General features: G+C 37.0%; 4 protein-coding genes and 1 long non-coding RNA gene across 9 annotated transcripts; all 5 read right to left on the bottom strand.

Moving 5' to 3' along the window:
• Window positions 1-3,310: 3,310 nt before the first annotated feature.
• LOC125577226 (E3 ubiquitin-protein ligase SIRP1-like) lies at window positions 3,311-4,889 on the bottom strand. 2 transcript variants are annotated; one of them, XM_048738407.1, is made up of 2 exons: window positions 4,726-4,889; window positions 3,311-4,456 (listed from the first exon to the last, which is right to left on the bottom strand). In XM_048738407.1, the coding sequence occupies exon 2, from the start codon at window positions 4,433-4,435 to the stop codon at window positions 3,506-3,508; it is 930 nt and encodes a 309-aa protein (XP_048594364.1). In that variant the 5' UTR covers window positions 4,436-4,456; window positions 4,726-4,889; the 3' UTR covers window positions 3,311-3,505. The 2 variants fall into 2 exon arrangements, with proteins under 2 accessions (XP_048594364.1, XP_048594363.1); XM_048738406.1 differs by lacking the exon at window positions 4,726-4,889 and adding an exon at window positions 4,585-4,710.
• A 65-nt stretch (window positions 4,890-4,954) lies between these two features.
• On the bottom strand, window positions 4,955-7,022 carry LOC125577227. The gene is made up of 2 exons (XR_007315581.1): window positions 6,543-7,022; window positions 4,955-6,281 (listed from the first exon to the last, which is right to left on the bottom strand). It is a non-coding gene; the product is annotated as an uncharacterized LOC125577227 (long non-coding RNA).
• A 1,837-nt stretch (window positions 7,023-8,859) lies between these two features.
• BNAA08G29280D lies at window positions 8,860-10,975 on the bottom strand. Of its 2 annotated transcripts, none has more exons than XM_048738408.1 (5): window positions 10,521-10,975; window positions 10,246-10,439; window positions 9,825-10,173; window positions 9,387-9,482; window positions 8,860-9,286 (listed from the first exon to the last, which is right to left on the bottom strand). In XM_048738408.1, exons 1-5 carry the CDS (start codon window positions 10,614-10,616, stop codon window positions 9,239-9,241), a joined length of 783 nt encoding a protein of 260 aa, XP_048594365.1. In that variant the 5' UTR covers window positions 10,617-10,975; the 3' UTR covers window positions 8,860-9,238. The 2 variants fall into 2 exon arrangements, with proteins under 2 accessions (XP_048594365.1, XP_048594366.1); XM_048738409.1 differs by having other exon boundaries at window positions 9,834-10,173; window positions 10,521-10,957.
• A 443-nt stretch (window positions 10,976-11,418) lies between these two features.
• On the bottom strand, window positions 11,419-13,632 carry LOC106429059. The gene is made up of 4 exons (XM_013869802.2): window positions 13,078-13,632; window positions 12,812-13,007; window positions 11,906-12,550; window positions 11,419-11,777 (listed from the first exon to the last, which is right to left on the bottom strand). The coding sequence occupies exons 1-4, from the start codon at window positions 13,233-13,235 to the stop codon at window positions 11,586-11,588; spliced, it is 1,191 nt and encodes a 396-aa protein (XP_013725256.2). The 5' UTR covers window positions 13,236-13,632; the 3' UTR covers window positions 11,419-11,585.
• Window positions 13,633-13,761: 129 nt separating this feature from the next.
• LOC106360365 (nuclear pore complex protein NUP214-like) lies at window positions 13,762-22,525 on the bottom strand. 3 transcript variants are annotated; one of them, XM_048738404.1, is made up of 19 exons: window positions 22,272-22,520; window positions 21,983-22,191; window positions 21,361-21,529; window positions 21,125-21,271; window positions 20,686-20,807; window positions 20,491-20,603; window positions 19,887-20,026; window positions 19,639-19,804; window positions 18,590-19,553; window positions 18,271-18,423; window positions 18,056-18,113; window positions 17,413-17,546; window positions 17,201-17,325; window positions 16,747-17,089; window positions 16,457-16,640; window positions 15,854-16,354; window positions 14,330-15,758; window positions 14,199-14,293; window positions 13,762-14,120 (listed from the first exon to the last, which is right to left on the bottom strand). In XM_048738404.1, the coding sequence occupies exons 1-19, from the start codon at window positions 22,459-22,461 to the stop codon at window positions 13,996-13,998; spliced, it is 5,367 nt and encodes a 1,788-aa protein (XP_048594361.1). In that variant the 5' UTR covers window positions 22,462-22,520; the 3' UTR covers window positions 13,762-13,995. The 3 variants fall into 3 exon arrangements, with proteins under 3 accessions (XP_048594361.1, XP_048594360.1, XP_048594359.1); XM_048738403.1 differs by having other exon boundaries at window positions 14,199-15,752; window positions 22,272-22,525; XM_048738402.1 differs by having other exon boundaries at window positions 14,199-15,758.
• Window positions 22,526-23,316: the final 791 nt, after the last annotated feature.

Here is a 23,316-nt window from a genome sequence, read left to right as displayed (position 1 = left end):
GTAGAATGTGTTTAGAAATTTTAAAACTACAATAAAATTCATAGGCTTCAGTATATATAGCATTTACCGAAAAATTAAATATTTTCGTAGGGGTGTTAACCCATAGATTTTGAGAAAAATTCAAAAAAATGAAAATTTTATTTTAATGCATAGTTGCATCCTTCACTAACATATGATGAAGGTCAAAGAGGTTTGGGACCTTTATTGTCTCCGTTTTTCTAGGGAATAGTGATTTTATAGTGGTTGGTCAACCAATTTAGGGAGTATTATGAAGGTTTACTAAATTAATTGATAAAAAATTTAAACGATGACCATGTACCATTAAATAGGGTTTAATATACATTAATACATATGTAGAATGTGTTTAGAAATTTTAAAACAACATTAAAGATCATAGGCTTCAGTATATAGAGCATTTACCGAAAAATTAAACATATTCGTAGGGATTAACCCATAGATTTTGAGAAAAATTCAAAAAAAAGTAAATTTTATTTTAATGCATAGTTGCATCCTTCACTAACATGTGATGAATGTCAGAGAGGTTTGGAACCTTTGTTGTCTCCAATTTTTCTAGAGAATAGCAATTTATTGTGGTATTCAACCAATTTACGGAGTATTATAAAATTTTACTAAATTAATTGACAACACTTTTAAACGATGCCCATGTACCATGAAAGGGAGTTTAATATACATAAATACAAATGTATAACGTTATTAGAAATTTTAAAACAACACGAAAAATCATAGGCTTCAGTATATAGAGGATTTACCTAAAAATTAAATATTTTCGTAGGGTTTAAAAAATAAAAAAAAAATGAAAATTCTATTTTAATGCATAGTTGCATCCTTCACTAACATATGATGAAGGTCAAAGAGGTTTAGAACCTTTGTTGTCTCCGTGTTTCTAGGGAGTAGCAATTTTATAGTGGTTAGTCAACCAATTTAGGGGGTATTATGAAGTTTTACTAAACGAATTGACAAAAAATTTAAACGATGCCCATGTACCACTAAAGAGAGTTTAATATACATTATTACAAATGTAGAATGTGTTTAGAAATTTTAAAACTACAATAAAAATCATAGGCTTTAGTATATAGAGCATTTACCGAAAAAGTAAATATTTTCGTAGGGGTTAACACATAGATTTTAAGAAAAATTCAAAAAATGGAATATTATATTTTAATTCATACTTATATTCTTCACTAACATATGATAAAGGTCAAAGAGGCTTGAAACCTTTGTTGTCTCCGTTTGTCTAGGGAATAGCGATTTTATAGTGGTTAGTCAACCAATGTAGGGAGTATTATGAAGTTTTACTAAATTAATTGACAAAAAAATTAAACGATGCCCATGTACCATTAATGAGAGTTTAATATACATTAATACAAATGTAGAATGTGTTTAAAAATTTTATAACTACACTAAAATCATAGGCTTCAGTATATAGGGCATTTACCGAAAAATTAAATATTTTCGTAGGGGTTAACCCATTGATTTTGAGAAAAAATAAAAAAAAAAGAAAATTTTCGTAGGGGTTAACCCTTTGTTGTCTCCGTTTTTCTAGAGAATAACAATTTATTGTGGTAGTCAACCAATTTAGGGAGTATTATGAAGTTTTACTAAATTAATTGACAAAACATTTAAACGATGCCCATGTACCATGAAAGATATTTTAATATACATTAATACAAATGTAAAATGTATTTAAATTTTTTAAAACAACACGAAAAATCATAGGCTTCAGTATATAGAGGATCTACCAAAAAATTAAATATTTTCGTTGGGATTAACCCATAGAGTTTGAGAAAAATACAAAAAAATGAAAATTCTATTTTAATGCATAATTGCAACATTCACTAACATATGATGAAGGTCAAAGAGGTTTGGAACCTTTGTTGTCTCCGTTTTTCTATAGAATAGCGATTTTATAGTGGTTATTCAACCAATTTAGGGAGTATTATGAAGTTTTACTAAATTAATTGACAAAAAATTTAAACTATGCCCATGTACCATGAAAGAGAGTTTAATATACATTAATACAAATGTAGAATTTGTTTAGATATTTTAAAACAACATTAAAGATCATGGGCTTCAGTATATAAAGCATTTACCAAAAAATTAAATATTTTTGTATGGATTAGTTATCCCATCGATTTTGAGAAAAATAAAAAAAAAATGAAAATTCTATTTTAATGCATAGTTGCATTCTTCACTAACATATGATGAAGGTCAAAGAGGTTTGAAACCTTTGTTGTATCTATTTATCTAGGGAATATCGATTTTATAGTGGCTAGTGAACTAATTTAGGGAGTATTATGAAGTTTTACTAAACTAATTGACAAAAAATTTAAACGATGCCCATGTACCATTAAAGAAAGTTTAATATACATTATTACAAATGTAGAAGGGAAATTGCCACAAATACCACATTCATAGTACCACTTTTCATGTTTACACTAACCACTTTTACACTCTCTTTTAATGAAGGATAAAATACAATTATACCCTTAGGGTTAACTAATCTAGACTTAGGGTTTAGAGTTGAGGGGTGGGGTAGGGTTTTTGGAATGTGAAATTTATAATTCTAAAAAATATATAAATACTTAAAAAATATATAAAAAATTTTAAAAAATAGTTTCAAACATAATTTTAGTTTTTCAAAAAGAAATTTGAAAAAAAAATAAAAAAAATTCGAAAAAATTCAAAATTTTTTTTTTTATAAAAAAGTTCGAATTTGAAAAAGTATAATTCGAAAACATAAAAAAAATTATTTTTTTATTTTTTTTTTATTTTTTTTTTATTTTTTTTTATTTTTTTATTTTTTTATTTAAATAATAATTTATTATATATATAAATAATAAGGGCATAAGAGTCTTTTGCCACTTAATGAAGAAGGTATTTTTGAAAATGTTTCATTAGTGGTGGTAAAAATGAAAAGTGGTACCATGAAAGTGGTAAACATGTAATTTCCCCAATGTAGAATGTGTTTAGAAATTTTAAAACGACAATAACATATGAGGAAAGTCAAAGAGGTTTGGAACCTTTTTTGTCTCCGTTTTTCTAGAGAATAGCGATTTTATATTGGTTAGTCAACCAATTTAGAGAATATTATTGAAGTTTTTTAAAATTAATTTACAAAAAAATTAAACGATGATTATGTACCATTAAAAAGAGTTTAATATACATTAATACAGATGTAGAATATGTTTAAAGATAAAGCCTGACAAATTCATATAAATTTTGCCTTCTTTGAGGTAAGATCAATCGGAGAGAGGTAGTATAATATAAGCACTTCAGGCGCATAGGCAAGGAGATATAATGAAGCGTTATAAGTAAACCAACCATAAAGTTTGGGGACTAAACACAAACTCATAGATTTTTGTTTACCAAAGGGTGGTAGCTAGAGAGCATTCAACCAAGTCTGGGAAGCTTATGTACAGACCATAAAAGCAAAACAGGTTAAGTGGCTACATGACCATATCAAAAGCTTTCGTTGTTTTTGTTTTCAGTGTGTACCACTCGATGGATTGCTGCTGTCTTGGGATGACGAGAACAAGCTGCTAAGCAGCCACGGGATTGAGAATTCAACCCCATCATCACCATCATCATCGCTGTCCTCTTCCTCCTCCTCCTCAGGGTGGTGACTTCCATCGCTATTCTCACTTCCTTCTTGGATGCTTGAAAAAGAAGAAGACTCACTTCCACCACCGTCACCATTTGGTTGTGTTCTTGCAGTCTCCGTCTTTGTCTCGTCCGAAGGTAACTCGTACCTACAAACCGGACAGGAACTATGAAGCTCGAGCCACGGGAGCAAGCATTCGCCGTGAAACTTGTGCTCACAAGGCATCTCTTTGGCTTCCACCCCAATCTCAAATTCATCCAAACAAACCGAACACTGCAGAGTAGGCTCCAGGATTTTGACGCTAGCCAAAGCCTCAACAGCTTCTTTTTGAGCAGGAGGTGTTCCGTATCTGTTGGGATCGTTATCTGTTAAACGCTGAAGCAGGGCTTCGAAGCCAGGACCGATGAAATACTCACTCAAAGAAGCACCAGAGACCACGATCAAGCTTCCTCTCTCTCTGTCACCATCACCATCACCATCAAGTAATGGCATAACGGAAACGGAACGTCTTGCCCTTCTCCTCCTGAGAATCTCTTGGAGCTGAGAATCCACATCGTTTCCAGATTCGGTTTGAGCATCTTCATCAACACTTTGGTTGCTTGTGCGGAGGGAAGATTCATTGATGACTTGCATCAAGATGGGAGCCAAGAGAGAATTGGTAATTGGAGAGTGTTCTTGTTCTTGTTCCTCGGCCATCTCTTCAACAAAGCCACTAGCGCAAAAGGGGCATTTGGTCTCAGCTTCCATTAGTGGATCCACAGTTCGAGAGCACATGTGGCACCAGTATGCAACTGCAGCTTCTTCTTCTTCCATGGTTTGATTGATTGATTCCTCCTGTTCATAATAGCCAAAACAAACACTCTCAGCCTTCAACCAAAATAGTGAATCTCGTTACAAGACGAATCTAACATCAATCGTCAGCTTTAGATATTTTCATGAACGAAGAAGGAGCAGCATCAAACCCTAGAACAAGTCTCCATGAAAAAAAACCATTTTTCAACGAAGAGATGAAGAATCTGCGTGGCAATGAGTCCAATAAAGCATAAAACTATGGAACAAATCAGGCGAGAGAGAGAGAGCGATAAATGACAGAAAGTAAGCACCTAAGAACCCTTGGAATCTTCTTCGTCAAGAGCAGATGGAATCTCTGATTTTTAAAGCTAATAAAACCCAAAGAAAGGGTTTAGGTTTTTGTGGGATTATATAGATAGAGAGAGAGGAAAGGAGGAGAAGGCCGATAGGTTCCAGATCCTTCTTCTTGGATTTCTCCCTGTGTGGGGGTCTTTAATAAGCTGACTGATTAAATCAGAGTGGACTTTCCAATTAATTTAAGAAACAATTACACTCAGGGTCACTTTCCATCTTTTTATATCATAATAAGACACTTATTGCTACACACACACTTTCTTCCAACAACCTATTGATTCCTAACTAAAATACACTAACTGTAACTCTAAACTTTATTGACCTAACTAGAAAATAAGCGGGAATTAACCTCGGCCACACATCTCCCCTCCTATCCAACAGACAAAATTAATTTTAGTACACTTTGACAAGATTTATATTTGTCTTATTTTATAACCATTAGATCTACTATTGTAGCTTTAATATGAATGGTCCAGATTAATCCTATTTTTTAACACATCATCATCTTCATCATCTGTCTTTTTTTGTCCTGATAAATCCAAAAAACCAACCTTCGACCATTATCTCTCTAGATTAATCGGCGGTGAATGGAGTTTCGGTGACTTCCGTTGGAATTTCGCGATAGACAGGGAAATAATGTTACGAATTGTTCTCGTTTTCCCGACATGCCCTTGCTTGAATTACAAAACAATGTCGTCAACGAGTTCTTCACCGTCACAGTCACGGCTGCGGCACCTCCGGTGGTATATCATGTACATGTTAATATTGTATTTAGGTATACACGTGGACATTGTTATCAAGTGTACACGTGAGTATTGTTCTCACAAAGATCCAGTCCATTCATCCAACCCAAAATACTACTACGTACAACTATCTAATATAAAGCAATCAAATTTTTGAAGTCATAAAAATACACATTTATGGCTATATTGCAATCCACGAGTTCTCGATCTCTAGTGTCCATATGTACACTCTTTCTCTATTGTCCATATGTACACACTCTTTCAAATGTCCATATGTACATATTCCCTTGTGTACACTTATTTCATTCACTATACATGTGGTTGGTTTAAACAATATACATCTAATGAAATATGTGATCCAGTTTATAATAATGTTTTAAATGGTTCTCAATGTAGAAAGTATTCAAAAAATAAAAACAAAAATGAATTTGCAATGGAGTAGATTGGTATTGCTATATTATCGGAAAGTATACATTTTTGTGTACATGTGAATATCATTACTTTGGTGTACACATGGATATTGTTCATATGTATCGGCTCCTACACCAACAAACACAACATATACATGTCAACCTATCAACAAGAATATTCATATCTACATTACTTATTATTTACAAATACACGCGTGTACATATGTACAAAATCATGGTTGATCATATGTACACACTTGTTGGTGTACATCCGACCACAGTTTTGTCAAAACACCAAAACTAGCAACAAGCTTCGACCTTTTCCTCCATTCACCGCACCCTCTTCAGTTTGCGCCATCTCTGTAAAACAAACAGACACCAGAAAGAAAACTTAGAGAACTTGGAAATCTAGAATCGCACCCCTAAATCGAAACTCTAATCTACAAATCAAAACCCTAATTGAAGTTTTTCATAAATCTATAACCGCGCCCCCAAATCGAAACCCTAACACCTCACGCCAGGCTCTTACCAAACTCGAAAAATTGAAACCCAGAAATCAAAACTTTAATCCCCAATCCGAAATCCAAATCAATGAAACTGCGAGGAAGGAAAGTATATAACCTTTAGCCTTGTCCTTTGAAGCTCTCCGCTTTCGAGACGACGTCGTCTTCTCCGTCCGAAAATCTTGTTCGCCTGCTTCTCCGTTCTTACACGCGTTCTTCATTCGTCGGCTTCTCAGTTCTCCAATCCTGTTGGTCGTCGTCGGAAAAACGGTCTGGAAAATGTAAAATTAGGTTATCAGACTCGGGAAAAGTTGAAACATATAGAGTTATTTACTTTATCACGGGGCCAATCTCAGATAATTAAGCAAAACACACTACGTCTATGGAATCCACCAATCAGCTTCTCTTATTTTTAAATTTTAAACTCCCGAACCAGAGAAATCAGAAGAATATGTTATATTACAGATATGTCCACGTCTAGTTTGTCTTTTTTGAGGACAAAGATGACTTTAACCAACAAAAAGTGTCCTGGTAGCAACAACTGCTCTTTCTTGTAATAAAAAGTCATAAAGTGTCTATATATGAAAATAACTCTTAATTTAATCTAATTAGATCAGCTGACTGATTTGATTAGATGACTTTTCATATAAAGACTAGATTTCCACCCGTACAACCGTGCGGGTATATATTTTCACATTTATATATGTAGACATTTGTTTTACATAATTATTATATATTTTTAATGTTACTCACATATTTAAATGTTTGTATAATTATGCCAAATATAATAATTTTATAGTTTTCATGCTGTAAATTAAACTCATCACATATATATATATATATATATATGTTGCTTATTATATATTTGTCTTATTGAATTTGCGTTTGATTACTAAACTAAAATTTTTAATGCATGAAACAACATATATGAAAACAATTTTGTATTTAATTTATTTATAATCATGATCCGTGATTAAAACTGCTAGATTTTTTTAGTAATTTCTAATGTTTATTAACTTTATATAATAAATTACTGTATATTAAAAAGTTTAAGATAAGTTAAATTTTTATACATGTATTATATAGTTTACTAATATTAACCCGTTCTTCCAACATATTATATTTTTAGCATAAATATTTTATATTTATGAAAATAAAATATGTTAACTTATCAATTTAAAATAATTTTATCATATTTTGTTCAGTATAACATTTTTATTTTAAAATGATAGATATTATTATAAAATTGATAAAATAGGATATAATTTTATTCTTTTAGTAACATTTCATTACTAATTACAAAATTAGTTGAAAATATTTATATTCAATTTATGACAATTAAGATCTTATTATAATCTTTTTCATGAGATTTGTTAGAATTTTAATTTTTTTTAAAAAAAAATAAAAGATATTATGATTAAAGTAGTTAAAAATATTATGTATATTAGCATTAGTGATATACATTTATTATAAAATTTAAATGATGATCCAAATAAAAATATCACTCATCAAAAAATCATGATTTTTATTTTATTAGAAAACAAATTTGAAAAAATTAAAATAAATATAAATATTTATTTCTAACAAAATCTTTAAAAAATATTAGTAAATGTATTTGTGAAATTAATTAATTTTATTTTATTTAAATTTTCGTTTATAAACCAAAACTATATTCAATTTTAATTTCTAATTATATTTTATGATAATTTAAATTAAAACTAACTAATTTTTGAAAGTAAATTTAAGAAAGATTCTAAGAAGATTTTAAAAAGATTTTGTTAGAACATTTTAAATATATTCATTTGTATTTCAAATAAAAAGATAAATATATTAAAAGATATAATAATGAACTTATGTAAAATATGATATTTTCTAGGAATGGTCCAAACTTAAAAAATTACACATGAAAAGAAGTCATGACTTCTGTTTTAATATATAAGATGACTGCAATAAACTCATGTGTATTTTGGGTTTATTTTTTATTGGCTTCAATCCGCCCGACTTTCTCGTGGGCTTTATTTTTTTGATATAGTTATTGTAGATGGGCTTACACGTTTATTTATTTATCAAGAGCATTACACTTTGCCAACGTTGCGAACTCGGATGGACACAAGAAGACTTCAGTGTTCTTTTATTTTCAGATGTTCCAATAAGTTTTAGAGTTTGTTGTAGAAACTCGAACAATGGGTGGTTCTAGTTTCAAGTCGGAGAGCAAACTCCAGTTATGAAAACTCGACACAAGTTTCCAAAACCATGTCTAAACCTGATCATCTCCCAACATTCTTTCATACCATCTCTGCAACATGCAACCACAATCTTCTTCTTCATGCTCATGTGCGACCCACCAGACTGATGCTGGTTTATCAATATTTTTGGAATCTCAAGATCATCTACTTTACGATTCATATCAAACACACATGGACGAGACATCTCAATGTCAGAATCATCATACTCTCTATCCATTGCAACCAAAACAAATGTATCTCCATTTACACAAAAGAAAAAACCCGGAGAATCAATATGATGCATCAAAGTACACTTTCTGACTCTAATTCTAACCACAGACACCCCCACCCCCAAAAATAAATATTTCCATACAAAATAAATAATGAAAAAAGCAGGTAGGAACTATGCTTACTTGTCGTCTACATGTAGAGTCTCATCTTCTGGGAGGTGGTATATAATCTTCTTATCCTTTATAAATAACATGGAGATTATCTCATGTCTTCGAATCCTCTAACCTCAGCTAATGCGAAGCAGGCACTTCTTTGTTTAGATGCTAAAACAGCACCACCGTTCTTGAATGGAGTTTGCTCATAGTGATGATGAAGATATCACCTGTTGCTTCAACCCTTTCTCTTCCTACAAAGAAATAAAAGTCTTATTATATTGTGATATACGAGACAAGTAAAGGCCACATAAACAAACATGGAAAAATGTTGAAATTAATGGAGAGACTAACATCAATTGCATGCAATGATCTGGATCCGGGGGACTTAATCCGGGAGGCTTCTGCAGCAGATGGTGATCCATTGTACTCAGCTGAATAATGATTCACCTACAGAAGGATGAAAAACTTGGATTGACTGAGTGACTTCTTCAATTCTATCAGCTGAAACTTCCCATTATTAATTACTATGTAGACTGTGTTATGTTAGTATCCTAAGTTATCTATCATTCACTACTAAGCGCTCTTGTTCTTTGCATCGACCATAGAAGGACAAGAAGAATCATATTATCGCTTAATTGATCCCAGACTCGGTACAAAGCATTGCATCCACTAGAGCTAAAACCGTTGAGAACAATAATCAGGATACTCTTTCTACATGGATTGCTTGATAAAAGTAATCAGGCATCAAAGCGGTAAGATTGACTAGATAGATAAACAAGAGTCACCTACCTGTGTTACCTTTGGTGAATTCATATTGGATTGGGCCTCTGCGTCTTCAAAAAGAGAGGTGTAGTAGGCAGGGTCGTAGATAGAACCACCCAAGATCTCTTCAGCCGCACCTGAACACTGCCTGTCTATTATAGCAGGAGTCGGTGGATTCAAGAAGCTGTTCCGCAAATCAGAATCCGTTTCACGAGGAAGCGAAGAAGAAGTGTCGACAATAGAAGCTCCCAGCCTGTAAATCTGAAACCACAAGAGAGAGGAAGAGAGCCTCACAAAGAAGCCAATCATCTCCATGGCCATGGTCAGCCTCACTGAGAATATGTACAAGGTTCCATACGTCTCCACCGATATGCTCCTGCAATAAAATCGAATGTTATTATTGTCAATTTCAAAGGCAATGTCAAGATTGATTCGAAAGAGGGATTACCAAATCTCTTCGGTGAAGAGGATGAACCAGGAGATATCGAGGAGAAGAGCGCAGAAGAGGAGAACGGCGTAGGTGCGGCCGAGGCTTTGGCTGTTGCTTTCGATTGCCACAAGCGCGAACAACGCAATCGCTAAGTTGATCAGTAAGACGCCGTTGTATAATGCTCCTAGTGATCCGATTAGGGCGCAACCAATCTGGAAAAAAACAATCACGAATCGATGAACCCTAGACTCTCGATTTTGAATCAACCAAGAAGAGAGAGAGGGAGGGGTGACCTGGATGTAAATGAGGAAGACGGCGAGAGATTGGAGCTTAACGTAGTCGCGAAGCCAAGGCTGTATTCGATCTCGCAGAGAACCACAAAGCATCATCAATCTCGTCCCTTCATAAAAATAAATATCTACCAAGCTTCTGATATCGTAATGTTCCGGCGAGACAACCGCAGATCAACGGAGAGGGAGAGAGGAGAATCGACGGTGGAGGATTTTCGCGAGAGCTTTGTGTTGGCGGGATCACATCGAATCGAAGAAGATCAAAACAGGTGAAAGTATCTTCTCCCAGCCAGGAGATTAAAATTTTCTTCAAAAGTGAAAAATAAAAATAAAAATCAAAGACACACTGGATTAACGCTGTTTCTTCCTTCCCCCACTCCTTTTTTCTCCTTTCTCACTTTGTTTATTATAAACTCTCCTGATTCAATATCACTTTTTTTAATTACCAACATGGGATCATTGTTCAGATAATAAAAATACTGTATGCTATGCTGTTAGAAAAAAACAATAAAGAAGTCAAATCGGCTTTCACAATGATGAAAAAGCGCACTTGTATGTAGTATAAGCCATGATCAAAGGCATGAGCCGCGTGAGAGTTCAGTCAGCAAGGGTCCGCTGACATATAACTACCTTTTAATTAAAAGAAATTGAGTACACAAACAAACCTTCGTTAATATAGATAACATACAAACTCCATAGAGCTAGACAAATGATTATTTCTAAATGAAGATCAGAGACTTTGCTCGCATGGCAATACTCATTTTAGCATAGTTACTTGTCTCATTTTCTCATCTGTGTGAAGGGCTCCGATGGCATTCCTGCTCTCCCATGTTGCCACCAAAGCCTCTGAGAACCACCTACCTGTATTGTCATTGAGTTTTGTTTTGTGTTTTGCTTCAAATAGAAATATTCTTTGTACCAAATGGAGTTAAAAAGGTCTAATCCTAGCAGCCACAAAAAAAATTGGTATTCGGTTTACATAACATGGAGAAGCATGTCATCGCTCGTTGCCAAAAAAGATATGGCGAAGACAGGAATTTTAGTCCATGCAGAACACTAGGAACTCCCTCAAGTGCCGACATTAGGAGCACGAGTCGACAATGGTTGTCCATACGAGTATCTCCACTGACCACAAGCCTCGCATTTCTCCAGCTTCACCTCGTTTTCAAGCGTGCAGAACTTGCAATACCATAAGTTGTGCTTCATCTCTCTTTCCTTTGGCTTTGCCGCAGTGCATAGCTCGCATATTGGAGCCAACATCTGCTCCAGAATAAACAAGACAGTAAATGAATTCAACGAAATAGATAGCAGGAAGCTTCAATTTTCAATTCGAAAAAAAAAAACAAACAATCTCAGAGGAAATAATATTATTTACAAGACTCACTCACCGGGTTCAATAAGGTGCATTCTGCACACTCCCACATTGCAGGTTCTTCTCTGCCTTGGTTTGCATTGTAACTGGTGGATGGTGAAGTTTCTGATGATTTCATAACACCAGATATTGGTTCATCTTTGGAGGACGACGAAGGACCTTGATCACCAGCTGGGTTGCAACTTCTTTTACTACATCTACTACTTTCAGAAGCTTCTTCCTCTGTTAAATCAATGACATCTGATCCCCAGGAAGATGGAGGGCATGATGAACTGGTAGCATTTGAGCAGCTACTGCTTCTTTTTGCTGACCTTACCGAAACAACAGGTTCCGCACATGCGTCACTATAATTCTCTTGGTCTTCTAAAGCCTCTGCGGACTGGGAACCACACCAGATGTCATCAAGTAAACGCCTTTCAGCAGCCATTGCAGCAGCCTGGATTGGGGTAAGATCTGACATAATGCTGCTATCACCACCAAGGCGTTGAGGTCCTGAGGGTAACAAATTACCCGCACGCACTCTCTTTTCAGCTGCTTTAGCTGCTGTTACGCGAAGAGAAGAGAGGGGAGGCTGACGAGAAAAGCCACCCAAGCGCTTGCCAGGAACATCAAAGCCCTGGCCTGTCCCTGTGATACCCTTTGACATCAACTCCTCACATTCCTGAGACAAAACAAACACATGGACAAAATTAGTAACAAGTAGCCAAAATCTAACTGTCATTTTCTTTTCAAAAAGGCATATGACTATCCCCTACATAAGAATAACAATTCCACCAAATTGATTATATCTAAAATAAAGCACAGTGGTAGGAGATTGCAGCTAGCATGAGCTTAGAACAATGATACTAGCATTCAACAAAGAGACCATCTTACGTTTACAAAAAAAAAAACATCAAACATGAGATTAAGCAAAGGAAAGGACCTTTCGAAGTTCATCCCAAAGCTTATAAAAACTAGCATTGTGAGGACCATGAGCATTGTGGCAAAGCTCGTGGAGCATAGTGTCAAGGATCTCGTGGTAGGATAAGAAATCTCCATCGTGGTTTACCCTCCGAAGCCTCAATTTGACATGAACGCCTCTATTAACATTCACTCCCAATAGCCTTGGATTCGTTGGGCTGCAAGCAATTTCGAAATCAGATGATTAAAAGAGGAAAGAGAGCCCCTTTTTTAATTAAAAAAAATTACCAGAATTCGGAGAGAAGCTTGACACGCCATTTGCGTCGAGTCATAATAGGTTGAACCTGATTCGCCACTTTCTCCAGAATCTTCCTCGCTTCTTCTTCCTTCGGTTTCTTCTTCAACGCCTTTATCTCCCACACCTTGTTCAATTCCCCCAAATTCATCCCCACAAATTCTTCTGGGGACAAAACCTAAGATTCGATTAAAAATTCTAAACTTGTCGGAATCGGAGGAGACCCAGAAGCAGTAAATTCAAATGCGGCTCTTCTGTATATCTCTATTTCTCGTCTCTCTCTCGAATTTTCACGAGTAGAAGAAGAAAAGAGTCTTTGTTGGCGCGGGATCACATCGAATCGAATCGAACAAGAGCAAAACAATAACATTTATATTTTCGCAGAAAATTAAATATCTCTTTAGCCCAAAATTAAATTAAATTATAACCAAGGGGACACACTGTAATAAATGTTTCCTGGAATAATGCCTCTCTCTCTCTCTCTACTCCTTCCCCCTCTTTTATTTTTCCCTTGCTCAGTTTGTTTACACAACTCCCCCAATTCAAAATCATTTTATCATTTTTGCAACATGTGATATATTCTTATATGTATATCAGTTCTAGATTAAATAAGAATAGATATCTATGTTATCATGTTATAAAAACAATAAACAAGCTAAAATCGGTTTTCACAATGATGAAAAAGCGCACTCGTATGTAGGCTATTAGCCGATGACCAAAGGCATGAGCCACGTGGGAGTTTAGTCTGCAAGGGTCCGCTCACATAACTAAGAAATTGAGTACACAAACAAACGTTTTCATTAATGTAGATGAACATACAAACTCGATATAATAGCTACCAGATTAGATCTAAAGTGAATCAGAGACTTTGCTCGCATGCCATACTCATTTTAACATATATATCTTTCGTCTCATTTTCTCATCTGTGTGAAGAGTTCCGATGGCTTTCCTCCTGCTCCTCCCGTGTTCCCACCAAACCCTGAGAACCCACCACCACCGCCTTGCCCTTGGCCAGCGAAACCCCCAAAACCACCACCTGTTGAAAAGACATACAATGGTCCACAGATGTAATAAGAGCATGATTGTGTATGTTTAAGATGTTATATGTATATACCTCCTGATGCTCCAGCAAAACCTCCACTATTAGGAGGAGCAAAGCTTCCAAACCCTCCCGAGCCTGAACCAACTCCACCAAATCCACCACCACCCGATCCTGAACCAAGTCCACCAAATCCACCACCAGCTCCTCCTCCTGGAGCAGCACCGCCGAAACCACCACTACCTGAGGCTAAGCCAGCGAATCCACCAGTTGGACTAGAAGAAGCACCTGCGAATCCCCTACCAGCCGAAGCCATGGCGGCAAATCCACCAGTGGCACTAGACCCAGCAGCAGCAAAACCACCAGATGCTGGTGCAACTGGGAGGCCGCTTCCTGGGTTAGAGCCACCAAATCCGGTAGGAGAACCAAACGTAGCTCCTGGGAGACCAGCACCAATCTGCCTCGACTGCCCAAATGAACCCAGTACCGATCCTAGTGCTTGCTGTCCTACGCCAACCTGCGACGGTTGGCCAAATCCGCCCTGAGTGGGAGTTTGAGAAGGCGTTGTAGAAAACCCGCCAAATCCTGTCGGTTGAGATGGTTGAGGATTTTGAAAACTGAATGATGCAGGTCGGAATAGCTCGCCACTGGGGACTGTCATATTGAACGGATTACTTGTTGCTGTTGTAGCATTACCAAAGGAACCACCAAATGGATTTGATTTGGGAGCAGCCGGGTTTGGAGTTGACCCAAGCCCAAAACCTCCAAAACCACTCATACTAAGTTCAGCCGCAGGGCTAGCCTCTGGAGCTTCTTCGTCCATTTCATCTTCCTGTGTATCTACAGTGTCTTTTTTCTCACCCAATGGACTTGCTGAAGTTGAAAAGGATGTAGGGAAAGAGACAGGTGTTGGCGATGGCTGTTGCGGCTGAGAACTACCAGGCCAACTGAATGAAGGAGGCGCCATACTTACAGGACTAGACTGTGTTGCGGATGAAAATCCAGAAAGGAACCCAGATGTACTGACAGGGGCTGTTACTGTAGTCTCTGAGGTCGAAATTTCACTTTTCACCGGCAGCAGCTCAGTCTGTGATGTTGCTGCCTTTGCTACAGGCTCTGCAGTACTTCCCGTACTTAGAATTGAGGAACTTTGAGTCTCTAGTTTTTTAGGTTCTGAGACTGGCTCTGCAGTGGACACAGCAGACGACGGGGTAGAAACTTGAGGAAACTTAAACGCGCCAGGAGCGGTAGAAGTAATAGGGGGAGTTAAAGATGAAGAGGTTGATGAAAACAAACGATTGCTGTCTGTTGGGGAACTGGTTGCTGAGACCAGACTAGTTGACACTTGTGATGCTGTCGAAGATGGTGGAACAACCGAAGATTGGCCTGTTGAAGATGAGACAATTTCAGGGGATGATGGAGAAGAAGCTGGTAACTTAAAAGAGAAACCAGCTGTAGGGCCAGGTGATGGAGAAGGTGTTGACGTAGCTGCTTGATTGAGATCTAAACTGGCACTGGTCAACGATTTACCAAATGGAACACTGATCCCCGTAGCTGAAACTGTAGATGTCGGTGCGCCTGAAAGTGTTTGTGGGACTGATGCCAAGCTGATGGGAATAGATGTTGGAGCTGAAACTGACGATAACAATGTCATTGACCAAATATTACAGTTATGATAGTTGAATATTATGTTAATCAAACGAAATAGACAGAAGACAAAGAATTTATACCTGAATCTTTCGTAGAGGTTGGCAATGAACGTGATGACGGTGTAGGTAAGGTGGAAACGGAATCAAGTGACGTGCTAGACAAAGGTGAAGAAGAAGCTGATACCGTTGCAGCAGGAAAAGTTAATCTATTACCAGGCATACTGCTATTGGTATTGAAACTAAACTGTGATTGCACAGGTGCACCAGTAGGCCGCTGCACACTTCCAGCAGATCTATCAGGAAACATATTTGCCTTGCCTTCAGGAAGTTTAAATCCTCCAGCCTTCTTTTCTGTCTGTTCAAATACAGTCGGTGTCTTTGTATCCTTACTCTGCGACGGAGCAGATTCCTCAGCATAAGAAGCTATACTGTTCGACTTACTTCCAGACCAATTGAAGCTTGGCTTTGATGCAGATGCTGAAGAGTGGTTAAAGGGACTGTTAGATTGTGGCATAGCTCGCGTTGATTTGAACGGGGTTGATTGAGCTTCAGATGTGTTTTGTTGGAATGATTTCATTATTCCTGCACATAGTGATAACATAGTCAAAGATAACGCATGCAAATGAAACACAAGAACATTGTTCAAGATCAAATTAATGCACTACACATTAAATCTAAGCTCACCCTTATTGGAGGAGACTACAGGTGATGCATGATCCTTCAGGCGAAGCAGTGATTGCTCTTGTGTATCAACCTTAGGCCGTAATCTCTCACTCGACACAATCTGTTGGTTCGTACCCGACTTCTGTTGCTCCTGCAGAAGCATCCTTTTAACAGTTGTTTTCGGAGGCTCAAAAGCAGCCCAGTTCTGCAAAACAGGTCATAAAGTAGAGCAAACCGTGAGGTACACCGTAATAGAAAGTGCATATATTTATTTCATCTAGTACTGAATCAAAGGTTTCTCCCACAATTACCCTGTCTAATGATTCTCTCCTCCTCCTGGCAGTTTCAGGGTCGGAACTTTTCGTACCAGATGACTGGCGTTGTTTTGACTGTGCATTTATACTTGCAGGAATCGAAGAGAGTAATAGGTTTTTAGCTGACGATGCATTGTTGGCTTTTACAGCATCTGGCGAGTTGAATGAAGCATCATAAGGGATCCCGATTGTCTCAAACAACTCCTGCTTCACATTCTTTTTGACAGGTGAATCAATTTTCAAAAAGGTCATTTGTTTTGAGAGACAGTCAGAGAGTTGCTCAGCAGCTGCCAATTGGGAACTCATTGTGTTATGAAGGCTATGAAGGGATTGCACACGTCTGCAGAAATAATCAACCCAATTTTTCAGTGGTGGAAAGGGGAGATTATGGTCAACTTCAACAATTTATTGCGAAGTTCTTTTTATAAGATTTCACAACCACAAAATATACCTTGAAGGAGCAGACCTATTTGGCACACCTCTTCGGGACAGAGGAAGTCCTCCATCATCTTGGTAGCGATCCAGTTCAAGCCGATTAAAGTATCTCTCTAGTTCAATCAGTTGATGAGTCAAATCCTGAATGAGGAAAGTAGAAGATAAATAACAAAACGAGCTTAAAGCAGTAATAGCCAGTTGAGTGAGATATAGCAACTCATAAACAACCTTGTTTAGTTTCACAATATGCTGCCGTTTGGCTTCAAGCTCAGGATTCAGCCTCCGGCGGTTCCAAAGTTGCCAATACTGGTCATCAGAAGTTTGCTTATACATGCCTTCCATGTATGTCTTTTTTGCCAAAACTGAAATCCCCAAATGAAGGAATAATAAGACACAAAATAACAACCTGATGATTTGCAGCCTAGATTGCAGTGGAAGATATGAAACAGTATTAAATATATCCAATGATCAAAGAACAAGAAAACTGTAGCATAGGAACTTCGAGAGCAAATATGAAAAATGCAGAACCCAAATTCATAACGCAAGCTTATACTAATATCATCCTAGAACTTCACGCTATTTCACACCATCACATCCAAATATCAGATGTGAGAATACTGTACTTATCAGTTATCACCACGTATCCCAGTAAAAGGATACATACCTATATAAAAGTAGGTTAATCTATCCGGGTTTTTACCCATCTTCTCAACATCTCGATTTAAGTTCAGATTTGAAGAAAACAAAACAAATCTACCTGCTAACAATACTTTCTAGGTATTACTGGTTGCGCTTAGAAGAAAACAAAACAAATCTACCTGCTAACAATACTTTCGTGCTACATACTGGGATGATAAAATAAATAGATCACCTTGAATTGTTTTGTCCAGAAGATGTTGGATCTCTCCTTGCTGTTCGTGAGTTATGCTCTGGAGACCACCAAAATAAATTAGTTAATAATAAACAGAGAAAGGACCAGGATCAATGACAGTATTTGTATACTTGATGAGGCTGGTTTGGTCAAATATCAAACGAGGAGCAAGTTAAGACGAAGCAATAACCAAATACATGAGCTTTTAAATGCACCTTGCACGTTTGGCACTTGCCAGCAAGAATTTCAAGTCCTTGCTCCAATTCTTCAATATGACCTGTAAGTAATGAGGTGCAAGAATCCTTGAAACCACCTGGTCCTTCAATGGACTGTAAAAGGGTATCCATTTCTCTGGCCATCTCATTTATCTGGCACAAGAAAGAAATAAAGAGGTACGTCAATGATATAACTTCAGTAAGATAAATACTAGAGCACAGCATGAATGTGAAAGCATAAGAGTTCGGAATACTCTTTCCTAACATACATAATAACATGAATAAGATCTTACAGAAAAGAATAGTGAGAAAAGTTTACATTACTGGGTTGCTTTGACATGGCATGCTCAAGTCTCAGAGGTCCAGCATTGAGCGGAGTTTTGTGCTGCTGATGATTAGAGGACTTTTCGAAGGAAGATTTCACTTGTAGTGACAGGTGAGAGGCACGGATAGACGGTAGGGGATCGATTTTTTCTACCCCTTCACCAGCGTCCTGACTTTGGCCTAGCGGAGGAGTTCGAATGCTCAACGCTGATGCTCTAGTAGTCTCAATAGCTTGTACAGGCTTCTCTCTGATGCACGTAGGAGGATTCACATAACCAGTTTCGGTCTGTTCAGGTTGCTTTTGCTGAGTATCTTTCACTGATGGAAACAGACCGGAGCCAAAACTTGGAGGGGAGACGCCTTTCCCACTTGACCATAGCTGCGCTGGTGTATTTTGTGGTGGCGTAACACTAGCGTTCTGCGGGCCGGAAAATGCAAATAAGCCTGGTGTACTCTTTGACCCAAAACTGGTCTGAAAATTCATAGACTTAGACTGCTCCGATATATCTTTCTGAGGTTTATCAGGAACAGGGAAGATATGACCGAATCCTGCAAAATTTTTGGTTTCAAATCCTACGGACGAAGGAGGTTGTACAAAACTTGTTCCGAACTGCCGAGGAATCATGCTTTGTTGACCATCTGCGGCTTGTAATAATTTTCCAGCATAGGGTTCTTGTTTCACGTTGTTGTCCCCAGACACTGAACTTTTTACAGACTCAGTTTCCTTCTTAGAAATTTCTTCCTTTGGGAACCTTTGTTCGGTAGGCAACAGAGAAACTGAATTCTCTAAGTTAAGGTGTTTCTGTTCATTTTGTACCGAAAAATTAAATTTTCGTTGTTGTTCAGACTCTTCCGAAGATTGTCCAGGAAGATCATCTCCAACTGAAGGGGCATAAGCATCTTCTATATCAGAAGAAGAAGCCAAATCAACATCAGATGAATCTGGGAGTCCTGAAACACTGTAGAGTAACACAGTTTTAATGTCTCCTGTAATGTTATCATGGACAATGAGAAACTTATAACCATATGAGAGATAAAGCCTACCTAGCAACATTATACATGACCAGCTTTCCTTCCAAAGTGAGGCATGCGAGAACACAAAATGGAGGGAGTTCTTTCAGTTCATCACCTCCGGAACGGACATTAACGGTCCCCTCAACAGAAACCATATCGACACAGAGTCCCATGATCATGTTGTCGTCTCCATTTTCTGGAAAAAAAGAATGACATTCTTATATCAAACGCGTAATACGAAAAAGCACAAATACAATACAGCGATCTAGACTGCATACCTTGGAGCCCAATCCTTGGCAAAAAGGTCTCTCGGTCAATATCAACAACGGAAACTGCACTTTCATCATCACCAGGTGACCAATTAAGCAAAACAATATGCTCATCTATGCTCTTCCTGTTTGCTGTGATTGCCAGTTTGCTGTATGAAAATAAAGAGAAGTTAGCAATAATATACAATCTTCAACCCTTGAAAATAGTGGTAAGTTACTTTGTCCATGTTTCTTATTGTGATAAGAGGAAATTTCAGGAATAACTAGACTAACTTTATTACGTTACCGGACGAAAATGGTAAATTATCACAAGAACTTGTATAGTATTGAGTAAATGAGCTCAAATCTACTTATAGAAAATGGTAGAAGCGTGTATCAAGTATCACAGTTAGTTCAATTTGAAAAAACACTATCATTCGCGAACCTTCTTGGTAATTTACAGCTTTCCAATTTGGTTACGTATGGAAAAAAAAAAAAAATTCTTAAGACCATATGTTCCATCTTGAGTGCGAAAGATTTAACATATGGTTTGCAGAGGGCAGGAAAATTCCAATAATTATGAGAAGGTAAAGGAAAACAAAATAAAAAGAGAGGCAAAGTTAGCATAAAATACCATTGGTCTACGTAGCTAAAGAGTAAATGAGGTCCAACACCAACCGGAACAAGATCATCCATTGAACATGGAAACAAATCAGAGAATGATAAAGCAACCAGATTAGACGAACCCTGAAAAGAAGAAGCTCAAAAAATCACAAACCAGATAAGTATATATGTAGTTTCATTCCATCTCAAGTAATTGGTTACTCACATCAGTAATCTTCCCGTCTGGACTCCTGATAACCTGAACGAGGTAATTTTCTTCCATGCCATCAATCAGCTGAAAGCATCCGAGCAGAATACAGTTCTGGCGTACCCATTTGATAGAATCAACTGTTACAGAGAATTGTTGGTAAACAGCCAGTCATTGAGAGGGTTTGAATTCAGAGCCATCTATGAAACCTTTTCAATGGTAGTGTGCATAGAATGAGGGAAATTTCAACACAATCACAAGAACAATAAGGACGTAACCAAGATTTAGATGGGAGATACCAATAAACAAGAACTTCCAAGTTCCAACAGGATCATATTGTATGCATAGGAGTAGAGTACGACTCAGTCGATACTCATATACCATACAACAACTATGCCAATTGAACAAAAACGGAAAATACTGATAGGAAATAAGAAGACCAAAACGTGCAACATACCTTTCACAACACAGTCTTCATCAGAGTCACCAATCCATGAGTCAAATGATAGTGCTATGCAACGCTTCTCGTTAAACTTTGACGACAAAATACGCAGGCTATTATCTTGAGCCACAGCAATATAACTCCCTTTCGAACTCCATTCAACTAAGAAAAAAACAAAGTATAAACTCCATAATTACCAATAACATGGTTTATTGTGTTTCTAAAGGAGTAGCTAAAGAAACTAAACAAACCTGCGTCAACACCATCCATAACATGTTTAGGGGGTGCACTATCAGTTCCATGAAAGAGCTTCCCATTGCTAGAAAGAACAAGATAAGAATGTTTATCTTTCCTTGTCCACCGAAAATCCTTAACAAAGCCTGACTCGTCAGGTGAATAAGAAAAAGAAGGCTTTGCATCCTGCACCAAAAGACAAATAAAGTGAGTAAACTACCAATCAACATAGATTCTAAATCCTAGCAAATGGTCATAGACAAAACTATCCAAGTTGTGCCATACAGAACGGGCATAATATTAGTCAAAAAGGGGTTCTAACTAGCATTAGCATGTGGAATGAAGTAGAAGTTAGATTAAGCAAAAATCAAATGAATAAGAGATGATCTTATAACACAGGAAACCAGGATTACAGGCAAACACTATGCCACAAAGACTAAAAGGCAAATACCTTCTAGCTGTGTGCTACAAATACTAAAGAGTTACAGACAACGAAACTATGGTTTCAAAAGCCATTCCCAAGAGAAAAAAAACAGGCATAACATTAATTAAAAAAGGACTTTAACTAAGCATGAACAAGAGAGTGATCATCTAACACCTTAAACCACACAAAGACTAAAGGCTTCAGAGCCATATTACCTTGTTAAGAAGTGAATCCACAGAGAAGAAGTGAATCTCAGCATCGACAGAGGCCGCGAGAATCGAATCATCAGCTGAGAGAGACAGTATACGAACGTCCCCAACAGGAACATCCACAAGAGCTATCTCCTGGATACAAACCCTACTTCCTTTCCCGTCACTGTTCTTGGAAGCAGCAATCACTTCCTTAGTCCTTCCCACGAGAAACCCTAATTTTCACACAAAAACAGTCACACACACAACGGAGCAACAAAAGCTGTAACATCGTCGCGGATTTGTGAACACTAACCGGAGGAATGTGCGATGAAAACTAAGCCGCGGCGTTCGGAGATGGCGAGAGGCTGCGACGGAGGGTTTTCGAGATCGTACTGAGCGTCTTCTTCCTTGATAGAGAGAGGTTCGCCGATTCTGTCGAAGTAGTAATCTGTAGTTCCGACGCGATCTCCTTCCACCTCTTCTATTATCTCAAATTTTCCCATCTTCTTTCCAAAAGCTCCTCAAGCTGTTTGAAACCAGGGCGAGAGTGAGAATCTGACTACCGCCGGTGATTATTGGTGGTCCGGTGAGTCGATGATAGTTTCAGCAGGGTTTGTTTACTTATATTGGGCCGGGTCGCGTTAGGTCAACGGGCCTCACCTGACAGTTAGCAAAACGTTGTCGTTTTTAATCATCTGTGTGAAATTAATCCGACGGGCTGGTTCTTTCCCACTAAACTCGAACAAAAAATGCCAAAATAATCTCCAAGCCCAAAGAAGTCTCATTTTAACAAGTGCCTCTGTGTTCCAAAAAAAACAAGTAGCTCATTTTAATTACTAACTTTTCAATCAAAACACAAATAAATCACATATTTTCATTGACCAAGTCATTTTAGACTTATGATCCTACTTATTTTGATATTATACAAACTTAGCTTCTGTCAGCTAAGAAATCAAGTTCTCGACAAAGGGCATAGTTTGTGTCATAGTTTATGATTTTACGTGCAAAATTTTGTTGATTTTATACATTTTTGGAGTTCTTTATGTGAGGCTGCTTATTCATGCGTACAAATTATTTTATTTTATAAATTATATTTTATTTAGGGAATAAAAATTGAATAAAATAAAAATAACTATTAAATATAAATTATATAAAAACTACTATTAAGAACATTTATATTTTCAAACTCAATAAAAACAAATTTCTATGAGTATAAATATACAACTTTTTATATGATGTCTAACATATATGAAAGTTCAAATAACACAAATAATATTTGATTATCTTATATAAAATACATAATCTTCAAATGTCACCAATATTGTTTGTACAAACAACACAAATAATATTAGAAGTCC

Source organism: Brassica napus, chromosome A8, assembly GCF_020379485.1.
Source record: "Brassica napus cultivar Da-Ae chromosome A8, Da-Ae, whole genome shotgun sequence".
Lineage (NCBI taxonomy): Eukaryota > Viridiplantae > Streptophyta > Magnoliopsida > Brassicales > Brassicaceae > Brassica > Brassica napus.
Note: the sequence above shows the minus strand (reverse complement) of the source record. Positions and strands in the feature narration are given on the sequence as shown.